The sequence below is a fragment of the Tiliqua scincoides genome, chromosome 1, assembly GCF_035046505.1.
Source record: "Tiliqua scincoides isolate rTilSci1 chromosome 1, rTilSci1.hap2, whole genome shotgun sequence".
Classification (NCBI taxonomy): domain Eukaryota; kingdom Metazoa; phylum Chordata; class Lepidosauria; order Squamata; family Scincidae; genus Tiliqua; species Tiliqua scincoides.
In genome coordinates, this window is record NC_089821.1 from 99,581,436 (window position 1) to 99,606,635 (window position 25,200).

The window sequence follows — 25,200 nt, forward strand, 5'->3', positions numbered from 1 at the left end:
TTTTATAATTTAATGGCTGTCTACTATGTGATGTTTAATTAACTGATTATTTCTTTATGTACAGAGGTTACGTTTTGCAAATCTTACCCAGATAATGAGTATGGCACTTAGTTCAGACTTTTCCAACAGCATCTATTCCCCTCCCTCTAATTCAATGTTTAGCTAATTGAAAAAAAAATATATATCAAGTAGCAAACACAGCCTTTCTTCCAGGTTTGGAAATATGCCAACTGCGGGGAACTGTGTTACTAGAAGTCTGAACTTTGACAAAGCAGTAATATTCCAGGGAGCATAGAACCAATAATACCACAACTTTTTTCTTTAAAAAATAAAAAACCCAAAAACCCAAAAAACACATTTCTTATGACTATGTAATTTACTAGAATCTACACTTCTCAGAGCAGCATTGACTTTTGAAACTATGAAATGTCACTGACATCTGTACTTGAATACTCACATAAAATTTAAAAACTAAAAAAAAAATACTTGAAAAGAAAGAATTGCTTAGGCCTAGCTCCTGAGCTAGGATGATTTGGTCTGTGGAAACAGGGAGGGCCAGCAACCTGTCCCATTACAAAAGGAAATAAGCCTTGAGGTAGATAACTGATCATACACAGCTGACCAGACAAGTACACAGTTTTGGAAGACAACTTAATTTACCATTTTGATTTAATACACATGCGATCATAATAAAACGAGCTTTAGTAGCAGTGAGTTATTATCTAATATGTAAAAAGTACAAATAACAGTGTATTTGTGAAATCAGGAATTTCATAGTTTCAAAATTGTTTTTTTTTTCCTTTACACTTAACACTTGTAGTGATGATGTAAAGCGTGGCACTGCTTGGATCCAAGTCTTCCTTCATGCTTTTTGTTTTGTGTCCATACATCAATTAAAAATTATAAAACCTAAATGCAAATGTACAAAAAAAGGCACATTCTTCTAACCGCAAACTGGTCCGGCAAAAAAATAAAGAGTACAGAAGACGTAACTGCTGAGACAAATCAGAATTATTGGTTACTGGCTCTTTGTTCTTTGGTAAAGTTACCTTTAAAAAGTGCCAAGTTTTTATTTACCTAATATAGAGAGCTAGTACCCAATCTAGTATGTTTTCTACTTACATCTCAGCTTATGTTTGAAAAGAAGTCCTTTCGCTTTTGCCTTTGCTTTAAAAGCAAACGCTTCTATTTGCTAGGTCTCAGCACAGCATCATTCTAAAGCACTATCATTACTCAAAAGGAAGGACAGAAACATTCTGCGGATTTCCCACCCCCAAACACCCCCAACCTAAAACTAGAACATCAATTAGCTTCTGGAAAAAGGCAAAAAGATTTTTACATTGCATCATACAGCAGAGTTTCTAACTAGCAGAGGAAAACTATTGGCATAAGGCCTTACAAACAATTTATCCTATTAAAATTTCCCCCATCAGAAAATGTGTTTCACACAAAACATTTCCCTACCCCCAAATCTTGCAATTCACAACCTTACATTATTATGTGAGAAAACAAAATCATTAAAAACACCTACTACACATTTTTAAAAAGCCAGATTTTGTTCAGCAATTTTAATTGACTACCTCTTAAAAGCCCTATCCTGCTGTTTTACAAGGCATAATAGACCAGCTTATTTGGTCAAAAGCATTCTACACCATTAGTTTGGACTATGTACTGAAACAGCTACAGCATTAAAAGAGTTAAGGCAAATTGGAATTGATAGAAAAAGGATAAGACACTTCACACTACCGTCAAAGGAAAAAAAACAGAAAGCTATGAAAAACAGACACTACAACTGCAACACTGCACTACAGCGACACGCACATGGCAAGCACAGAACATCAGCGTGGATGTTTTACTAGTTTAAACTTGGAAAAAAAACAACCCAAAAGAAAATCTTATACAATTAAAACAAATAAAAATAAAACCAAGAGACGGATTCTGCCATGCACGCAAACATGTCTCCACTGCGATCTGTGCATGGCCAGAAATATTTTTATTTCTTTTTTTTCTTTTTTGCGTCATAATACTTGATAAAAAATTTCTTACTAAAATAAACCTGTTCAAGGGGGGAAAACCAGCGACTAGGATGAATTTAAGGATTTTTCTTTTTTCTTTATGCACCTTATAGAACTTATAGCAAAAATAGTTTCAGTTGATTTCATTATAAATAACGTTTTCAAGAACCTGTGCAAAACTGTCAATAATTTCTAAAGCACAATTGATCAGTAAAATCCATGATTGTTTCAGCCTCTAAGAAAGGTCATCTCCACATATCTGAAAGAGAGAGAAGAAAGATAATACAGTTGTACTTGCCTCACTTTTAATACATAGTCGTAAGCTTGTATCCTAATCTTTTCTTCCACAAGCTGAAAACACTTGAATTCGCACAAGTTCATATGAATTTCTCTGATCTCTCCTTCACTCACTCTGCAGCCTTGCATGCTCCAATACAGCCCTGCTTGGATGGAACTGAACGTAACCCCTTCTTTCTCACATCTTCCTTCCCTAGCAAGTCACCACTTTCAAAACTAGTTCACCACTGCAGTACAGGCCATGTTGTCACGGGAAAGATTTTTGCATTAGGTCTATAGTGTGTCATTTCTGCCACAGTACGTTTCCCACTCTCAAAACTCATTTTTTAAAGTATGCTATCCCTTGCTTTAAGATGAGTTTTTTTGTATCTACAAATTGCCACTTCACTATTTTTCACACTTCTCTATTACCAGAAGACCCTCTGTCTATTCTCAGAAGATGCATAATTTGCTTCTCAAAAGTTCACATTGATTGTTGATTTGGCATATATTTAATAGGTTCCTTCCTATTGATCTGATACCAGTAAGATCCATTGGCTATGCAAATAGGAATTACTGGGATTGAAGTAAAATGTTGGCTTAGGAACAGAACTTGAGGACTTTGTTCAGAGACAGTTGTCACATACACATTTTTTAAAAAGTTACTGGGTTGCATGGCCTGTATTTATGACACTACGTTCAAACAATTTAATTTCAAAAGGTATCTTGATAACATTCATGCAAAATGAAGGGGTACCTGTTTAATATCAAGCAATGAGTCTAGTAAAATTGAATTGTGATGTGCCAAAAGTAATTCTCTCTGTTGATTATCTCCAGTATACCCTGATAATGGCAATTCTCAAAAATGGCAAATGGCCATTAAAATATAGTGGCTGCCATTCTAGATCATTATGTTAGCAATCGTCCTACAAAATTCCATACTACAATATTTTAAATTTTGTTGCTTATAGAATCTTGAAGAAGCTATGTAGCATTTGATGTCAACTTTTTATATTTTTAAATTTGGAAACAGGAGTTACTATTTCTTCGTTCCAGAGGAATTTGCTTTCTTTCCTTGCTTCAGTAGTCAACATTTCCAAGCACTAGCCTTCTTATGGAATTATTTAAGAGATGTTTAAGAGATGCCTTTATCTAAAATATTACTGCAACATGGCTAGATTCCAAGTATGCATTTTTTTAATCCAGGGAAGGGCAAACATTTTGGCAGGAGGGTCACATCATCATTTCTCTGACACTGTGTTGGGGGTTGGGGTTGGAAAAAGAATTAATTTGCATTTCAAATTTGAATAAATTTACATAAATTATTAGAGATGGAACTTATATGAATGAATGAATTTTACTAAGCGTATTTATAATACACATGAAAACGATAATACAGGTATATAGAACCACATGCTGCAACAGCAGCAGCAGCAGAAATGCAGGCCTTGTGCTTGTGCAAGGTCTTTTATAGGCCTTGAACTCACGTGAGACCTGGAGGTCTCACGTGAGCTCAGGGTTTATAAAAGGCCTTGCTCTAACTTGGCCCACAGCTCATGTCTGGCGGTTGCGACTGGCAGTTGTGGGCCAGCGTAGGCTCCAACAGTCTTCTAAGGGCCAGAGGTTCATTGAAGACTGGGGGCTCAAGTAGATATCTTACTTTCTTACACAAACCAATGGGAACAAACCAATGAGAACATTCTGCTAAGTCATAGTGAGATGATGAAAAGGAGAATTGTGTGCCCTGACAACCTGATGTGCTGTACAAACCAACTTAGGTAAATCACTGGCATTAAGAAGTCACACAGTATGCCAAGTATGACATCAATATAATATGCATGCACTTCCTTACTTCGTTGTACCAATACAGGTAAGTCCCCAATTTACATGGTGGTTCTGTTCCAGAAGTGTATCCAGAAGTTGGAACTGAGCAGTGCTATCACACCTTTGCAAAAGCACAAGACTTGATGGACTGTGCCTGCGTGAAAGTGCAGACCCAACCTGGCTCAGTGCTATCATACCTGTGCGAAAGAACAAGCTCATGTGCCTTCATAAAAACACTGTCTGTAAGTCGAATATCTGTAAGTCAGGGACTACCTGTACTTAGACTAAAAAAAATGATGAGTTAGTCTCTTCTGTAGTATTTGTACACAAGCTACATGAAATATTACTTTACCTCACAATTACTTGTTTTGCTGATAAGTATATGGAGAATGATCACTGGACGTCTCTACTGTAACTTGCTGTTGACCACTGGCTTCCTGTAAAATATAGCGAGTATGAGATGAAATTCCAACAAGTTCTTAAAATTTAGGAAATGTGTGACACTTCACCTTTCTTGGGTCAGCCCAAAAGGTGCAATGATTCAGATATTTTCAATGTCAAATATCACAGTTACAGTATATTTAACAAGGCAATGCAATAAAATGCATTCTAGTATTTTCCACATGAAGCAGAAAGTTATTGATTGGATTTGATTTCTTTCACTGCTTCTACATAAATCCATCATGGTCTTATTCCACCTTTCTCCAAAAAGCTCATGACGACATATGTAGGATTCCTGTTTAAAATTTTATTTACTTTCAACAGTAGCAGTGATATTTCAGCATGGTAAACTTACTGAAGGGTTACATACAATAGAAATTACCTACCTCAACTGGAACAGCTGCTGTCTGAACGTGTGTGTACTGGGGTATATAGGCTCCTTGCATAGCTGTTGTGGCAGGCATGTACTACAAAGAAAGACAGATAAGCCATTTAGCTAAATTAGGCCGCAGTCCTAACTGTGCCCTAGACTGGCCCAAGTCCCTTGGGCCGGCTTGAGAGGGTTGCAAACGTGCCATAAAGCACATTTGCATCTCCTCGGGAGGAAGCCAGGCCAGCGCTCCGAAAAGCACCGGCCTGCGGAGACTGACGGAAGTCTCCGTGCCAGCTTCCCCCCAGCTCCTTGCGTCGGCTTAGATGAGCCAATGCAAAGACAAAAGGTAGGCATCAGGCGGGCGGCGGGGAGGAGGACGGAGGGAGGGCGAGGGGCGGGCGGGCGGGAGCTGGGGCTGGGATCCTGCAGTTATGCCGGATCCCAACCCCTGTTCCCTGCAGTTATGCCGGATCCCAACCCCCATTCCCAGGGAGAATGGAGCAGCTTCAAATCACTCCACTCTCCTTGGACCTGCGCCACCTCAGGAGGTGGTGCAAGTCCAACCCATAGGCGCCAGCAGCCCTTACCCAGGGGTAAGGGGAAAAGTTTCCCCTTGCCTCTGGCTAAGCCGCTGCTGGTCACAAACCTGCGCTGGATACATTGCAAGCCTCCTGGCTTGCCTGTTCCAGCACAAGTTAGGATTGCGCCCTTAATCTAATACAAGCAAGAATACATTCGCATCTGAAGAAACACAAAGATTTACTACTAGGGCTGTTCCACAAAGGCTCTCTCAAGAGTTCAGACAATGATAGGACAGGTAGAGTTTTTTTGCTCTTTAGCAAGAGGCTGTACATGTTCCACTTACACTACAGCATCTTTACACTACAGTGTGAGACCTCCACAGGTCTCAGAACGCCCTCTGGAGGTGACCAGAGCATAGCCAAATTGGGTGACATCTCCAATTAAAATAATACTTTTATGGTTGGGCTGAATCAAGACCTGTGGATGAAATTTGTGGTTCTCAAATCTGTGGGTAATACAGATGGCCTGTATTCTTGACCATTCTTCTAGTAAGCTTCCCAAAACTAAAAGAAATGCAGTTGATATGTCCCTTACTTCCTTCCCCTCTAAGGCCCCCACCAGACATGTGTCACATCCATGATTATCATTATCAATATATATGAGACTTGCAACCACATATTCAGACCAATCCAGGGGTTTCTTTGTGGCAAAAGCTGCAGTAGTCCTTCCCACTTTAACTAAATAAAATACTTTTTCCACAGATAACTATATAATAATCATTGTCAGCTCATGTTAGTTCTCATTCTTAGGATTTGTTAGAATTGTCACATACTGTTCCAGTGCTGCCCAATGAAAGGTGACTCATCTGCTGTGTCAGTGGACTTATCATTGATGCAGGCTGCAATGACATGGTGTGGTCCATGGAAGGTGTTAATACAGCACCCTACAAGAGTAGAATAATAATATTTAGACCGTATTTTCTCAAATTCTTTTTGGTTTATCGCGGCCTAATATGGGTTCTTTTTGCAAAGATGCCTGTGATTCAAACTCTTCCCTGAAGGCTTTACAAGTATAATATGTTTCCATAGAGCACCATCTATTTAAATAGCACTTTACATACCATGACAAGATAGGCTCTTTCCCCAAAACATGTACAATACTGACACAAGGCAGAAAACAGAGGACGGAAAGGGGAACAGGTTGGGTAAACCAGGAAGATTTGTGTATTTGCATTTGTGACAGACCTGCAGCTTTCTGTCTGTCTCCATTGTGCATAAGAGGAATGAAAGTACATTAGAGATAACATGCCTACAAACAAAGGCCCATCAATAAAGGGTTGCCTCCCGTTCAAAAATTACATTTTTGGAATACTAGTTAAACCTTATTATTTTATATAAGAGACAAAATATTTAACAGCAAGTATCAAGAGGATATAATGATGCTTCCATATGTAAAAATGATATTATTAACAGTTATTATTATTAACAGTATTTATATACCGCTTTTCAACTAAAAGTTCACAAAGCGGTTTACAGAGAAAAATCAAATAACTAAATGGCTCCCTGTCCCAAAAGGGCTCACAATCTAAAAAGATGCAAAGGAATACCAGCAGACAGCCACTAGAACAGACAGTGCTGGGGTGAGGTGGGCCAGTTACTCTCCCCTTGCTAAAAAAAGGAGCACCCACTTGAAAAAGTGCCTCTTACCCAATTAGCAAGATATGCATCTTACCAAAGATATGCATCTTTTTTGTATCAAAAAATAATTTCAAACAAAATTATGTATATGTATCAAAGATAATTCATATTTTGATGGATTGAAGTCTATCATTTTCATGCATTTATTGTAGTACTGTATCCAGTAATGAGAGAATCTCTACTTGTAATATTACTGCTGTATGAATGAAACTCTTTTGCACCTACTATTTTTGTATCTCTACAAAATAGTACTTGTTTTAAAGTATATATATAAAGTACTTGTTTTAAAGTATATATATATAAAGTACTTGTTTTAAAGTATATATAAAGAAAAATAGAGATTCTCTATTTTTGAATCTCTACTTGTAATACTACTGCTGTATGAATGAAACTCTTTTGCACCTACTATTTGCACCTACTATTCAGCAGTAGAATACATAAATAAAAATGATGTTTATTATAAAGTTACTCATCATATATATATATATATATATATATATATATATATATATATATATATATATATATATATATATATATATATATGTATATGTATATGTATATGTATATGTATATGTATGTATGTATGGAGTAATCTACATTACTTCTGATTGGTGTACAGTGTAAATACACATTTTAAGCAGGTTACTGAAACTTTAAACCCATAAGTAGACTACTTGAGACCAATCCATATTTTTTAATAGCCCTACTAAGCCCTACTTTCGTAGCCCTACTAAGGCAAAAGCTTGAGTGACATCTCCAATTAAAATAATATTGGGCAGTAGAGCTGGGAAAACCCTCTGCCAGAGATCTTACTTTTTAAACATATTTTTATCCCAGCCTCCCGCCCTGCAGAATAGCTCACAACAGTTAAAATGATAATACCAAACAAGACAGTAACAATTGAAAAGAGCACAACAATGAAAGTTGGTTAAAAGGAAGATGCTAACACAAATAAGAAAGTTAAAAACTATAATAGTCATACATCAAATGCTTGCCAGAAGGCAATAGGTGTTTTACTAGGAGTTTAAAAGACCCCAATGTCTGGGTTATTTTGGTCTCCCTGGGAAGGGAATTCCACAGTATGGTCACTACTACTGACAACACCTAGCCCTTCATCCCTAGCCCTTCGACCTGGCCTGCTACATTTTAGACCAATTGAAGTACAGTGGACATTCCTTATCCACTGGCTTGGCACCTGCCAGCACAAACTGAAAGTGCCTTCCAGTTTCTTCTGGGAGGCTTTTGAGGAGGCCAGGAGGCTGTGCACAACTTCCAGACATGCCTCCAGGTAAGTAACTTGGCAGCATGCAGGCCCCATGCAGATTTCATTATCCACGAAATTTGGTATCCGTGGGGGGGAGTGTCTTGGAACAAATTCCTCATGGATACCGAGGGCCCACTGTATCAGTGCCATTTTCAAAGGTGGTTCCACACTGACTATGTTATCCACACATAAGCTGAGTAGGGGATGGGACACTTAGGGCACAATCCTAACCCACTTTCCCTAACCCACCGACATAAGGGTAATGCAACTTCGAGGTAAGGGAACAAACATTGCCATACCTTGAGGAGGCCTCTGTGACTGCCCCCCAACTGCAGGATGCAGCACATGCCCCACTAGCACAGCTATGCCAATGCTGGAAAGTTGGTTAGGATTGTGCCCTTAGAGATATACAGTTATTTGGAATATACATTAGTAATGGTAACAAGCTTTATATGTTCAAAATGGTAATTCTAACAAGGCCATATAAATGCCACACTTGATGCTAATGAGAAAGCAACATTCTTTACCTGCTCTATAGACCCTACTATGTATGCTTCAAAAAGCAATTCCAATCACTTTCTCTGTTTCACCCCACTTATCTTTTCAGCTAAATATTTTCTTGTGCACCATTCTATCTTTCCCTAACTATGGCTTTGCTTTCTGGATAAGAGCTTTATATTCTCTGAATCAATTCACCTTGAATCCTACTGTTCAGGTTAGGGGAACTTACATTAAGCTGTACCTACTCATTTAATTATGTATCCACATACCATGTGTAACCACTTGGGAAGATATATTAAGCCATACTAAATATTTAATGTGGGTATGACAGAAAAAGTAACAAAGCTGACAAAAATCTGGGACAAATAGTAATACTGAACCCCAATTAAGCCCAAGGTGACATAGGAGAAAGTATGCCAACTTACGGGATGCTGCATTATATAGGGCTGAGGCTGCATCCATGAAGGACTCTGCACCTAGGTAATAAAAAAAATTGTATTAAAAAATCTTAATGCTAATTATTTTAGACACATTTGAAATAATTTTAATCTTGAACCATGCTTTGGCTGCTTGCATTTGTTTAGGAGACAAATATTCCAGGGAATGAACTTTTTTGTAGCAGACAATGTAATTCCTTGCTCATGGCTTTACAATTATAATATCTAGCAATGAGATAGCACCATCTATTCAAACAACACTTTAATATCATGACAAGATAGGCGCCTTCCCCAAAATACATACAATCTAAGGGCCCAATCCTATCCAATTTTCCAACGTTGGTGCAACTGTGCCAATGGGATATGTACTGCATCTTGTGGAGTGGCAGCAGACACAGAGGACTCCTTGAGGTATGGGAACATTTGTTCCCTTTCCTCAGGGCTGCATTCGCTGCACCAGTGCTGGAAAATTGGATAGGATTGGGCCCTCAGCTATTTTCAACCACTATGTCATGACACATTATGCTGTGAGTTGTCTACAAGTGTGCTGCAGGAGTTTGGGTGAAGGTCATTCAATAGTAGCCATTGGGGGATGTGAGCTCCCCACAGGCAGTGTGATGTGCCTTGTTAATTGCCAAAAAAACAATGGTGTATGTGTGCCTTGACAATTTTAGTGCCTTGTCAGTGTGCCGTATGCAAGAACATAAGAAGAGCCCTGCTGGATCACGCCAAAGGCCCATCTAGTCCAGCTTCCTATATCTCACCGTGGCCGTGAGATGAAAAAGGTTGAAAACACCTGATCTGAATACTGACACAAGGCAAAAAAAAGGAGGAAGGAAAGGGGAATGGAGGTAGGGTAAACCAGAAGTACATGCAACTGTTTCAGTTACACAGACTAAAGCTTCAGCTACAGTAGTAGATGAGGGACACTTGTTAAAAATGCCTTTATTTCAACTGGTCAATTACTGACTAGCAAAAAATTATAAATTCTCCAGAAGGTTTTGAGGTGTTGCCAGAGAAGTATAGTAAAAAAGTTTAGTAAAAATGAAGTTTACAGAGGGTTGCCTCTGATTCCCTGAGTGCGCTCTTAGGAAGAACTGGAATGAAACGGTTGATATTCAGTTGGATATTCATTTTTACTCAGCAAGCAGTTAGCTGAATACCAACACTCTTAATCAGACATCACAGAGACAGCAAGAGTACAGGATGTGATCTCTGTACACTTTTCTCAGACAGCAAAAGAAGGGAGTGGCTCTGCTAAGTGATAACATCTGTTTCCTCTTTCTCAGACTGAGATTTACATTATGAGCCCTGGTAGAATGCCCAGGTTTGATGGCAGGTTAACTTTAGAAAATTCCCATAAATATGTTGTACAGCTAATCTGCTTTTATTTGGAGGGGGAATTTGGTCAATATTGCTGTTCCTATGTGAGACTGCTGTAATATGCAAGGACCTGGGAGAAAACCACGCCTCAGGTTTGATAAGGAACAGCTGCAAATCCTGGAGATTCTTGACCTTCCTCTAGTCCAGGGATCTCCAAACTTTTTGGCCAGAGGGCTGCATCAAATATCTGGTGTGGTGTGAAGGGCCGGGAAAAAAAATTTAAATATAAAATTTAAATAAATAAATTAGAGATGGAACTTAAGATGAGTGAATACATGAATGAATGGGCTCATTCACTGAACCTCTCTGGCCCTCAGAACACCCTCCAGACACAATCAGAGCACAGTTCTGGTCATGTTCAGTTGAGTGGGCCAGAGGCTTTCAGGGGACAAGAGGTTGGCCGGGGGCCAGAAAGAGGCTTGCTGTGGGCTGCATCTGGCCCCCAGGCTGGGATTTGGAGACCCCTGCTCTAGTTCAATAACCAGCAAGTGTTTAAATGCTGTTTTTCTCTTTGAATGGCTAGTATAAAAGAACACACTGAGAAGTTCAAAAGTTGGAGGTTTGGGAAACTGTAAACTCAATCACTGAGGAGGGAAGTAAATGCTTGAATCATACTTTTCTTTAAACAAAAAAAAATGCACTCCTGTTATAATGAGCATGCATCATTCTGTCTACACATCAAATACACATGCATGCGCACACAGGATTGGGTGAAAGAGATGAATCCCAGGAAGGGATGCTTCTCTTTGATCTTACTCTTCATCTTTTGTTTACAGGCAGCTCTTCTCACATGCACTCATGGAATCTCTCTCCTGCCTTATCTGACTACTGTTGCAGCCAGGTTGTCACACCCAGAGGTTTTTCTCATTTCAATCTCCTATTTCCAAACTCATGCAGACACATGATTTCATAATTATAGAATCAATTATGAACTCACAAGGAAAGGAAGGGAAGAGTAAATCAAGGAAAGTAATTGCTGTCCTCTCTTTTCAATTCCCTCAACTTTGAATTTCTCACATAATAGATGTGGATTTGGGGCTAAAAGATGTGGGGAATGAGCTTGCTCCCCTTCCCTTGGGCTCAAGGGATTAATATAGCCTCTCACCCATTATGGAAACACTCATGTGTTCAGCTGAAGAAAAGAAAAATGAGCAGCAGGGCACTTGCCTCCTTTCCACCAACCAACTTTCATCCTGGTCTTGGTTTTGTGCCTGTGTAGTACTCAGGGATTAACTCTCAAGTAGACAAGGAGTATCATCGCTCAATTGAGGAAGGCAACATGCACATGCAAAACCTGACCATTTCTGGAGTTTTGTGCACATGCAGGGGAAATCTGGCAGGGATGAGCAAAGCTGTTTTTCATGAAAGTTTGTCTGTTGTTCAGTTTCTCATTAGAAATCCCTTGATAAGCACCTGAGTGCTCCCTGCAATATAGCCTGATAATTTTATTGCTAAAGCAGAGATTAAGTATGGTGTCTTCATCTTTATTTCGTCATTATTCACACATCACTTTCTGTGCTGAATGCATGTGGAATTCACACTAAGGTCAAGTAGAATTTGGTATTGTACCTTTTTTGTTGCTCTAATTATATAATAGCCACAGCCAGAAACATGCATACATTTAAGCTGTAATCCTATGCACACTTTCCTGGGACAAAGCCCCATAGAACAAAGTGGGATTAATTTCCGAGTAAGCATGCACAGATTTGCAGTGTTACAATATTGTATCATTTATTGTGCTCAACTTGAAATACAGACCTGGTATGTAGAAACTGGAGAAGCAATATATGGCGTAATAGATGTCTGAGTGATCATTCTGTTTGTTGCAATACTATATGGTGAAGGATAAAATCTAAAAAGATGCAAACATCTTTATTAATCCTTTTAACAGGTACCACAGAATATCTTATATTTATGACATGTGCAGTCTTACATACCCATTTTGTAAAGCAGCTGTAGTTGGATCATAAGTAAGTGTCATACCAGCCTTTAAGGGAGGAAGAAAATATGTATCAATGGAAAGACCAACTTCCAACCCAAACCAAAACATTAGCACCAGCCCATCTGTCTGCAATAGTCAAAGTTACTGCAATGCCAGCATAGCCTTATGTTTTGTGAAATGTTGTTGGCACAAGTGATATGCAGTATGTATTCTGTTTAGGGATTACCAATTTTATTATAAATGATAGCCCCAATCCAAAGACTCCTGGCATATACACAGAATTTATGCTTATACAGGGACTTCCCCCATTCATTGCAAAGTCAAGGACTGTTTTCACAAATGTCCTCAAAGCACTATGCAGCTTCACTGCACTGCTCACTAACTGGAGTACAATTGGGTATCTGGATTGATGCATTGTTTAATAAACAAACAAATCCTTATGCATTGATCACTGCTGGTCTGATTAATTTCAAATAAGTTTTAAGTTAAAGGTGAACAAACTCTTCTTGACTGTCCCAAAATCTTGCCTTGAACTGTTTTCTTTAGAGATATATATGCAGAATTGCTGAGGAAATGGTCATACAACAGTCCCTAAACTTGGTCTTTTTCACTATAACTTTATACACAATGCAGATAGGTTTATGCTATTTGCACATTGATTAAATTTTTCACTACTGTTCATTCTCCGTACAGTTCAAATGAACTAACTGGTACCACAGAGAAACTCAAGCAACTCAAGATTTTTGGAAAAGAAGAGAAATGTCACCCAAAGAGAAATTCATTTGTGGGTTCTCAGGCCATGTTCAAGAACTCTAAAAAGTTTCCTATGGGAAACAAAATGGGAAACATTTTAGACTTCAAGAACATGGCCCGAGAACCCACAAATGAATTTCTCTTTGGGTGACAATTCTGGCCACAGAAGCCTTAGTTTGTACATTAGAGGGGAAATGGCTTTATGCTACCAGGACCTGGGAATCTAGGCTTGGGTTACAAGATCATTTGCAAATCTACCTGAGGATCCTTATGTAAATATATTGATATATGAACAATGCAGAACATTCCAAGAAACTCCTGTCAGATATATTGTGGAAATTTATTCACCATCCAAGACTAGAATAGTATGGAAGATTCATGCACATGATACCCAGAGATTGTTACCCTCACAAATAATGGACTCCTTCAACATGACATACATAAATTCAACTTGCTATATGCCAAGATCTGGGAGTTCAGACTGGGGCTGCAAGTTAACTTGTAAACCATAGCTGAAGTTGTTTATGCAAACTTATTAGTGTAGGAACTGGTATACCCTGATGGCTAAGACACTGAGCACTTAAATCAGGATTTTGCTGGCTTGATCTCTCTTCTGCCATGTACACACTAGGCAGGCAATCCTCTCCCTTCTCAGCCTCAGTTCCCCAGTTGAAATACGGAGATAATACTTCCTGTATTAGGTTGTTGAAAGAATAACATCAAGAATGCACATGAAGCTATTTGTGCACTCAAAAAGCACTATACAAATGATTATGACTACATATGCAACAGATTCCAAGAAGCTGTTGCTAGATGTCTTGTGGGAAATTTCATCATTTGTATAACATACAAGGCAAAGGTGGTCTTGAAGGATTCACGCACATGATGCATAGAGGTTGCCAGGCTGGCACAACATCAGTTGTATTTTTGTATTAAACAGTGAAGCTGGATAGTTGCATAACTCACACCTAATAAGTTCTGTTATTAAAGCTCCTTTTGCTGTGACACTGAGTCATTGAAATAGCAGTTGAGGTTCAGTCTGGACTATTTCCTGATGTACTGCTCTGTTCTTCGTAATTCCCAAAGTGAGCCTGCTTTTTCCACTTAAATGAAAAAAGCCTTTTCTCAGTATGAAATATCTGAACACCTATTTAGGATCAGATAATGTTGGTTTTAGAAGTTACTTTGGAGGTAATCTAGTCCCACTCTGCCCACTGCAGACAACGTCTTCAGCGCTATCTACGCTGCCTGATTCATGAGCAACCACTTCCATTGGGCAAAGACACATCACTATGTGTCTTGACATGATGACTTGATGTTTTCTAGGAAAGTCAGTTAAAAAAAAATTATCAAGGGAGTTCCTTACTTGAGATTTTTTTGGAGGGAGGGCATTGTTCTCATGTGTTTCACATGATATCAGTGAACTCTTGCATTGCATTGTTTACTTCCATGCAGGATTCCACTAACTGAACTCAGACACGCCACTGCATTTCTGTCATTCCTCATCCTCTTATCAGTCCTCAATCTGTGGGATGCTCCGTATCAGTGCTACTCAATCACAAGATTAGCCAACGGAACTGCCCATAAATGATTACTGTGATACACAAAATGCAGACCTTGTTGGAACATGCTATGGACAAGAAGATGATTAATTTCAGTGTACAAGCTGTGACCTGCTGCAGCAAAATACTGAAACCTTTCTCTCAGAGAAAGCAAATGATGATCCTACTTCCTTGCTTTCTTGGCACAGATCCTTTTTCAATACATGTGCACTATGATCATGCATTGAATACATAGAGAGTCAGCTTACTAGTGTTTTTTTTTTCTTCCAGTTCTATTTTGCTTTTTAATGCTAGCAAGTTTGACATGACTCATCATCCATGCTAGTACCTGACATAACCTTGCTATATGTCTGTTTAGCACTTGCAATGAGGTTGCTGCCACCTTCCATGACAGAGTATATATATATCATATATGCCTGATGCTGCATTTGTTCCTTCACTAAACATAGCACTATCTAGAGATTGGCTGTTTTCTCTTTTAGACTGAAATGGAAAGGATAGCTCCAATCATCAGCTTGCCAATGATTTGCTACCAAGTAGATACCCTACTGGCATATATCACATCTGAAATGTTTTTTAGCTCAGAACCATCTAGGAGGTGACCTAGGCATCCCTGCTAGTTCATCTCTATATACTAACCATCTGTTTTAGGCTCTTGAAATGGCAAAAGCCTTCTACCACAATGGTTAATCAAATGTGACTAACAGGGTGGCACTGTTCACCTTGTTGGTAAGAAGTGAGAGTTGCATATACGTGTGTTATAATGACGGGATCCATGTCTATCAAAAGCAAAAAGATAATGGATGACTTGCCAGGGTAACAACCTGTGTATATTATTTGAATGGGTCCTTCAAACCATTCTGGTTTTGGATGTTATACAAATGGCAAAAAATGTCCCACAGAGTTTCTTGGAATATACTGTCTATTTAATATATCAATATATTTGCATAACACTCTTCAAGTATAATTTACAAGTTAACTTGCAGCAACTATATGTTGAATTGATGGTGGTGAAGAATGTTCCTGTATATTTCGGTTATCTGGATTGTTCTGGAGGGTGGAATGGAGTGGCAACTGGGCCCAGGAGGTGAGCTGGATTGGCAGCACCAGCACATACCACACACAAAACTTCCTGGGCTTGATCCGCCAGCATGAATATTGCTGGCGCAGGTCTGTGTTTACCCATTGCAGTTGCTGCGCCTTATCTGGGGCAAGGGGACAAATGTTCCCTTACCCTGAGGAGATATCCAGCAGCCAAAAATTTCCTGCGGGAAGTGGCGCAGCCGACATTACTGCATTGCCAGAAAGGGTTCCAGGAAGGATTGGGCTGCAAATTAGGGACCATTGTACAACCACTTCTGAGTAGCATTAGAGAAAACTGCTCAAGATAAACTCTCAGAGTGATATCAGGTGTAACTAAGTATTTGTTCATCTTTAATTGGGTGTAAGTTTTAAGTGAATCAGACCAATAAAGTTAGTTATATGCATTTTTCTAAGATTATGTTACCTGGAGTAAAACATTGATTTGTTAGGCTTTGCATATGTTGATCAGGCTATCTTCCTGAGTATGGGCGGAAAAAACTGCTATCATTTCTGTTGCAATTAGTTTGAGGTAAAACTGTAAAATGACTGGCCTAGAAGGGCACAAAGGGTTATAAATCCTATTGCACAATATAACAGGATACCAAGGCATTGTATCTCTATGCAACTTCATAAATATGCACACACATACAAGACAAAATAAACACTCTCTTTAATGGTTGAAAAGATGACTTACAAGTCTCACCTCGCCTTCTCTGTGCCATGCTCTGCCATTCTGTATGTATTTGTTCTGATTTTGTCTCTTCTTTTGTCCTCCATCAGCAAACTTGCACAATAAAGGTTCTGCGGGAACTAAAATAAAATTCCTTAGATTACTCTACAAAATTGTCTTTGGAATTTCAAAATACGGGTTGAGACTCATTATCCATGTGGGTTCTGTTCCAAGCACTCACGGTAGATGGCAAAAAATGCACTATAGCAAATCAATTTAAAAAACAAAATTTCTTTGCTCCAGTGATTTAAAAACAGCCTTGCTGACCTTTGTGATGTAAGATAAGAGTCATTAAGAAGACAATCATCAATCAGTCCTCCTCCAAGGCTTAGAAAGGCTCTTCACTCAGCCCCTTCCTTCACCAATGCAAAGTGATCAGGTATCTTTCACCTGCTCAGGGGGAGGGGAGGGGTTCACTGGACAGAGAAGGATTGATGGGTTGTCAGCCAGCTGCCCTTTCTCTCTCTCTCTCTCTCTCTCATAAAGAAGGCTATTGTTAAAGGACTGTTCAGTTTTAAAAACTGATTTTAAAGGGATGCATTTTCCCCTTCTCCAGGGATCAGCACATTCTTTCTCATTTGCAGGGGCCATTCGTGTCGAGTCAAATCTGTGTATAAAAAATCCGTGTGTAAATAGGCTGGACCTGTAATGGCATTTTAAATGTTCCTGCCCACCACATGAAAAAGTATCACTGCAGTGTTTTCTTAAAAGTGCGTGTATATGTGTGTTGTGGTTTTTATATATATCCTATTAGTGCAGCTGTGCCAGTGGGGCGTATATTGCATCCTATGGTAGGCAGGCAGTCAGAGGCCCCTTTATGGTATGGGAAAATTTGTTCCTTTACCTCAGGGCTGAAATGCGACTGCACAAGTGCTGAAAAATTGGTTAGGATTGGGCCCTGTGTTAGGGAGATTTTTTTTTTAACCTCAGAGCTTCCATTTATTGTTTCTGTTCAATTAAAAAATAATTAGGCTGCATACCGTGCACAGTTATTTGGAACCAAGTTCCATTAAACACAAAGAGACTTACTTCTGAGGTGACATACAAAGGATTGCACCATTAATATACTAATTATTTCATGTAGCTGCCCGAACCAGGTAGGATTCATTTTAAACAGGAAGAGATGATCAAATATGGAAAGAGCTATTTATGCAATGAAAGTAGTCAAATTAAAGAAACAACATTGTGCTTTGATGTTTATGGATGCAAAAAAGGTGATTGATCACAAGGAATGGCAATACAAGAAATCTAAACTGGGAGGACATTTTAGAGAAAAGATCAACCTGATTAATATCTGGTAAGGATTTCGGTTAATGGTTGCTTATTATATCTTATGATACACAGAGGTATCCTCAATCAAGAGTTCCTTTATCTCCAATCATGTTTCTCTCAACATCAGAACTCTTGGTGATATCAACTAAGTTTAATAAAAATATGGGAATTAGAGTGCAATCCTGAGGTGCCCTTGGGCCGGTGCAAATGCCTTACGGCATGTTTGCGCCTCCTTGTGAGTTGGCAAGTGACTGCTCTGCTCTCCTCAAACTTGTGTCACCTCAGGAGGTGGTACAAGTCCAAGGAGACCCATTGGCTGCTCTGCTTTCCTCGAACTTGTGTCACCTCAGGAGGTGGTGCAAGTCCAAGGAGACCCATTGGGGCCAGAGTGCCTTACCCAGAGGTAAGGTGAAAAGTTTCCCTTTACCTCTGGCAGAGCCACTTTGTTCCCCTATCCTGTGCTGGATACAGTGCAAGCCTCTTGGCTTGACTTTTCTAGTGCAGGATAGGATTGTGGCCTTAATGTATGTTTATCTCCCTTTAAAACTAGTTAATAATCAGATGACATTGCACCTGCCCTGGGAAAATCCAAAGAGTTTGCAACAGCATAAATACATAATTTACCTCTCTATCAGGATATAAGATAAATTTTAAAGAATTGGTTGTATTATATGTAAATTCTGAAGTCACAAATTAAAAAAAGGAGACTACCATATCTTGGACAAGAGGGGTCTATCAAACGCTTGGGAGTTTGGATACCAATGGGTATGTAAAATATGTATGAACTGCATCATGAAAAACATAGAAAAAAGCTGTAAAAACTGGAATGGAATAAAATTATCTTGGATGGAATGTATTGTTAATGTATAGTACATAATAATATAATATATAATAGTATAATATAATGTTAATTGAGTGTATAGTTAAATATCTTCTTTGATCATGTGGCAAGGATTGGCAGGTCGTGTGTCATGATTATTTTGGTAGTTTCAGATTAGGCATAGTAGTCAATGATGACTACATATCAATGAATATGGAAAAAATATTTTTTGAATCATAGGTTATACAATATGGTAAAATAATTAGGTGTAATATATGTTTGTAGTCTGATAAAAAGGAAATGGTACAAGTGGAATTGTTACTTAACAGGAGATGGATGGGGAATAATTTTTTCTTAATATCTCAGGGATTTTAATTACGTTAAATTAAAAAGAATGCTTTTTAAAAAGTTTGTCATCAGCACAGATACCCACAAACGTCAAAAGATTTATTCAACTGTTAGAAATGCTGGAGGTATACAGAAGCAAATGTTTATTTACATATGTTTCTGAGTTGTCAGTATTTTTTTGGAAAGATGTGCTTAAAATTATAAAAAATATGACTAGATAGATATACAACAAAATACAAACTAAGGAAATGTTATTATTGGACCTAGAAGAAGACATTGAATGAATGAGTTTAGGGCTCATACTAAATCTTGTATCTGCTGCTAAAATCTGTGCTGCAAAAAATGAGAAGAATCCAGAAGCACTGCCCATAACAGACTGGATAAAAAAATCTGGGCCATTGCTATGTCGGTAAAACTGACCTATTTTTTGAGATGTTACTATTATAAGAACCAGACAAACTGATTTGCTGATAGATGGCTTTTGTTTATTTTGTATTGGAATGACAAGTGTCAAGATTTTGTTGAACCATGTCTATTTTCCTATGACTCAAAATTTGAAATTATAAATATAAAATATAGGCACTACAGTGCTCTCAGAGCAGCAACTTGCTAATTGATTTCAATAAAAAGCCAGTTTCACAGGTGTGGAAGGATGTACATGCAAAGCTGCTATTTTCAATGAACTGCAGGAGCTCCTTAGATTATATCAGTTAAACAGACTTCTGGATAGGAGACAAGGTCTGTAAGTGCTCAATGGTAAGTGTGATATTTTATTTATTTATTTTAAAAAATTTATCTTCCGCTTTCCCATGCCAAAGCAAATGCCCAAGGTTGCTTACACAATTCCATAATAAAATGTACAATTTATTTAAAAAATAAAAGAATCTGGCTGGACCCTTCTTCTCCAAAACCGTACACCATCTGTAGGATCAAGGCCTCTCCTGGCCACTGATCCTCGGATCTCATCAGATCCACGATTCTGGGAAGAAATAGCGTGTTTTCCAAGAGCTTTCCAGGAGCTCAGAAAAACACAGTTACTCAGCCACCTCAGGCCCCTCCCCTTCAGGTATAATCATTTAACAAAAGATACTACAAGGACAAGAACAGGACTTGACAAGTGAAGTAAGAAGAAAGAGAATATAAGAAGGAAGAAAAAGGATGACAGGAAAAGGAGCGAAAGTTAGGAGCTCTTCTGCCCCGGAGTCTAGCTTGAGAAAACTAACATAAGACGAACCGAAAGAGAAAGAATGGAAGCAGACAATACAATATAGAGAAATTAGTGGTGATGGGACAGCAACAAACAAATCAATATCTGCAGGTTCAAACTAGTTTGGATGTGTAACTATACAACTGATCTTAGTGTGAAACTCAAAGATTTTATCTCTGAATCTGTTCTGCCAGATTCCCAGTCCAAGCTCTGCCTGGAGAATTATGCCCACTTTTAGCTAATTAGCTCCCCTTTTTTACCCAAGAATGGCCCTGGTTCTGCCTTGCAGTCCTGCTGGACCCCACCTCCAGGGTAGGTCGCCTGTTCAACCTGCAGAGGTCCTCTCTCCTGACAGCAGCCTCCCACCACTACAGCAGCCCCTTGGTCCTCTTGGGCACAGCAGCCACACACCAAACTCCAGTGTCTCCAGCAGTCCATTCACCCATCAATTCCTCAGTCCATTAATCCCAGTCCATTAATCCAGTCTCCAGTTCCTCAAGCTTTCCTCCTTCTGCTACCCACAAATCCTTCCTGCCTCAGGTGCTCCTTATATCCCTGAGGGCCCTATTGCCTTCAAGTGGCTGCAGCTGTGCAGCACACTCTGCTGGATGCCCAGGCCTTACCCTTAAAGGGGCCATTGCTGACACTACACCCTACCTCCTTACCAGATCTACGGAGATTCCAATACAGAATCACATGAGAAAAAACAAAGGATTATGGAAAAAGTATTGGAAATGGGAAAGCAACAAGCAAATCGATATCTACAAATCTAAATGAGCCTGGAAATCTTCATTCAACAGTCAAATGAGTCTAATACGCAACAAGCAGGAGAGGATCAACAAAAGAGCAAAGAAATGGAAGATAAATCCAAAACACTGGACACAGGATAAAACAAACCATTGGAAGAGACAATGTTAATGGAGATAGCTTGGAAGATAAAGACTCAAGTCACCAGACCCGAAAGGAGAAGAAATACTTCGACTAATTGATGCAGATTGATCAAGTGAAGGGAGAAGAAATACTTCAACCAACTGACATAGATTGGAATGATCAAGTGAAGGAGATGACTTATCAAGATGTTGATTTAGCAAGAAGGACGAGTACATTAAACCATGATCTGTTAAGAGGCATTCATGTGAAATTTATTAGAAAAAAAGATGGAAAGTTAAAGTCTAGAGAAGAGAAGAGATTTAGCAGACCTGTGGATATTTAGGTTGGAGACAAGGGAATAGATAAAAAGACAGTAATGTGTTAATTTTGTATGTTAGAAATTAAAGTTTATTAGATATCAGTGAGAATTTATATAAGTTTTATAGGTGATATGTAATATGTATAAATATTTGTTAGCTTGTTATTAATAGATGTTAGAATTTTAGAGGATAATTTTAATGAATTAGAATTAATTTTAGGTGACATTGTTTTGGATGTTTATGTATATGTTTATGTATTTAGTCATGAGGATATATTAATTTTGGATGTTAGAGAAATATTAATTTTTGTGAGGATTTTATATGCTAGATATTGGAAAGACACGAAGATCCCAATGAAAGCTGAATTAATAGAGAAAATAATGAACGTGGTGGATCAACAGTGAAACCGATATAGATTGAGTAATGAAAATTATTTTATGCTTGGTTGAAAATAAAGTTGTAGAAGTATAAGCATTTAGATGAATGTATTATATATATGATATATCATATATGATATGCTATGATAGATAAATGATATTAAGAGGCTAATAGAAGAGGAACTGGATTAGGAAATACGTAATGATTTATTAGTTACAGTGATGTATGATATCTTGCACCCTCTAATACTGTGTTTATGTATTGTATGTATTGTATTATGTGTTATGTGTGTTATTTTTGTTTTTGGAAAAATTAAAAAAATTAATAATTAAAAAAAACACTGTACCTGAGGAAATCTGAAAGTTATACTTGTGATGTTAAATATATGATGGTTCATTCACACATACAAATCACTTGGCACTTAAGTGATTAACATGCATGTGTAAAAACGAACAGGTATGTCCACAGAAATAAAAAGAGTTTATTTCCAAACAGGTTAGGATTGATATGCCAGTCACTAAAGTGAAACGTAAACCTGTGTGGGAGGTTTAGGACTTCAGCCAAATGTGCTGTTAGCAACAACTAGTTTAAAATGGTGACCATGTCTTGCGTAACATGACACAATATATTTATAGCTTTCATGACGTGAACTCATTGTTAGGTACAGGTACGCACTGAATATTATTTACATAAGCACTCCAACTAGATTATGTGCTTAAGTTTTAAAATGAAGGCACTATAAATTACTATGACACACCATGTATGTCCTGGCATGTATATCATATCATCGTTAGGCTAATTCCGAGCTCTGCCATTCAAGATTGAAGTAGCAGGCTGAGAGCCTTGAAATCATTTATGTGGTTTCCAAGTCTGGCCTCTTTCATTAAAGAAAGCAGTCTTTATGAGATACAGGTGCATACAATTAACTTCACTTGCATACGGATAGACTAGATTCCTACAGCAAAGGGTTGTCTGAGAATAAATTACTTTGACTTCTATGTATCAGATAGTTTGGGTATATATTTCCTATTGTTCTATACAGATACAGCAATACCTTGCACTTTCATCTAGTTAGGGACAAGAGCATGGTCAAAAGTCAAAAATGGATGAAAGTCAATGCATAGCCTTATTAACTTACACAGTTATTTTGGCCTGCAAAAAATGTGAATAACTATATATGCAAATGAATGCAAAACCTTAACAAACAGAAATTTAAAAAATTAAACATAAAAACTTTGATGAACATCATGGAAGGTTGGATAAAACTGAATGGAAGAGAAAAACATACAGGAAAAATTGGAAATGTGGTTATGATTGAAAATGGCTGAAAAGCAAAGTGATGAAAAACAAGATACTGAGGTATCATTTGATAATCAGGATTGGTTTGATAATCAGTACTCATTATCAGGGATGGGCAAATCCAGGACAGCTTGACAAGTCACGTCACAAGTCTCCGCTCCTCACAACTCGACTCAAAAACGAGTCATAATGGGGGCACTTTCCAAGTCGCCTGGAGCATTTTTGCTACTCGAAAACACTCAAATCTCAAGTCATTCCCCTTTTAAAAGCCAGCTGTGGAAATAAAACAGGGCTGTTGCCAGTGGGGTGTGTGTGTCAGAGTTCTCTTTAACTACTCCCCGGCTGCCCCATCCCATCTGTACACAAGGCAGGAGGGGTTGGGACTGACTGTGTAGGAGCAAAGACAGCAGCAGCGAGAGGGAGGAAGGTCACATGCAGCAGCTGCAAGGTTTACCAGAACAACCCAACCTTTTGTAGCTCTATTCAGAAGTAGTCCCACTGTAGCCAGTGATTCAGTGGGGCTCCCCCCTCCCGGTTTTCCTGCCTCTTCCCCCTCCCTGGGCTTCTCCAGTCAATTGTAAGGCAAGAACTCCCTGGGTTCCTCTTCTTGCCTTTCCTCAGCCAAAAAAAAATCAATCTCCCATCCTTTGTCCAATGATCATTAAAGGAAAAGAGAGCCCGCTCTCACCTCCCCCCTCCGGCTCAGATGCAAAAGCAAAACATTAACCGTTCTCTGCCTCCTGGCTAGAACTTTCCTCCGCTCACCTGGTCTGAATGATGGTTTCACAAGGTTTTTCATGCCATGAAAACAGTAAGCAAGCACACCCAGATTCATGTCTGCATGCATGGGGACAAGTGCCAAGTCAAAGGGTCCTTGATTCGAGTGTTTTGCCAAGTCTTCCATGCACGTTACTCAAGTTTCCATGAGTCAGCGAAAAAGGCACATTTTCTCGACTCAGACTTGAGTCACCTGACTCAAGTTCTCAACCCTGCTCATTAGTATATCATTCTGTGAAACTTTTAGTACAGAGCACATGCCTTATTTCATCTGACAAGATAAACCTTTGAACCATGTGAATGTTATTCCCCATTATATTGAAGTGGAACTCTGGCTGAGAGATCACATCTCGCTCAAAAAAAGCCAGTAAAACCTCTAACCCAATCTTCAATTTTCAAGTCAAGTACTCTTGCCCTTCACTGCACTGTTAAAGCTTTACATAGTTCCAAAGCACAACACATCATGAATGTTTCTCTCAATCCTACTCTATCACCTAAATTATCACATTTTCTGACTCCCAGACTGAAAGACAGCCCTTCCCTTGAGTGGTTCACTCACTATCCTGAACCACTGTTATTAACTTGGCTCTCAACACTTTTTGCTCATAATTCCTGCTCCACAAATCTTCAACTAGGTAACATCCTAGACTCACAAAGATGGCTACAGAAGCTTGTTTCATCTCAAAATATGGAGGGTGCAAAAGTTAGGAAGAAAAACATGATGAGTGACAGAGAATCAAAGCAACTCAATCATAAGCTTGAAGGTTCCAAGATCTTGTCATGTCCAATCCTAGATGCAGGTTCAACCATAGCATGGTTTGCGTTAAGAAGGGTAACTCGTATTCCAATGAATGTGACTGAATATTCTTGTTCTTCAAATGCTTCCTTATTACAAATCTTTACACTGAACAGTATCAACATGTTATGGAATCTCCAGTTTTTCCGTATCATTTTTAAAACAATTTACTTTATAAGCTCAAAACAAGACTGGTTTGATCTTTTATTTAAAAAAAATGGAGATCATGGGGAAAGGGGTAGTTTTACACTACTCGCCTACTCAGACACTACTTACCAGGGGCAAATCTCAACTCACACCTTGGAGG

At 38.6% G+C, this 25,200-nt stretch overlaps 1 protein-coding gene across 3 annotated transcripts in view; it reads right to left on the reverse strand.

The window, feature by feature from the left end:
* Positions 1 to 725: 725 nt before the first annotated feature.
* The window catches only part of RBMS1 (RNA binding motif single stranded interacting protein 1), a 163,453-nt gene continuing 138,978 nt past the window's right edge, over positions 726 to 25,200 (reverse strand). For 2 of the 3 annotated variants that reach the window (XM_066612073.1, XM_066612074.1), the window contains exons 7-14: positions 16,771 to 16,886; positions 12,674 to 12,723; positions 12,495 to 12,588; positions 9,342 to 9,392; positions 6,284 to 6,394; positions 4,943 to 5,023; positions 4,468 to 4,552; positions 726 to 2,274 (exon numbers count right to left, since the gene is read on the reverse strand). In XM_066612073.1, coding sequence (XP_066468170.1) covers positions 4,475 to 4,552; positions 4,943 to 5,023; positions 6,284 to 6,394; positions 9,342 to 9,392; positions 12,495 to 12,588; positions 12,674 to 12,723; positions 16,771 to 16,886 — 581 coding nt within the window. In that variant the 3' untranslated portion in view covers positions 726 to 2,274; positions 4,468 to 4,474. The remainder of the gene's footprint in view (positions 2,275 to 4,467; positions 4,553 to 4,942; positions 5,024 to 6,283; positions 6,395 to 9,341; positions 9,393 to 12,494; positions 12,589 to 12,673; positions 12,724 to 16,770; positions 16,887 to 25,200) is intronic. The other variant, XM_066612075.1, reaches the window with a different exon arrangement.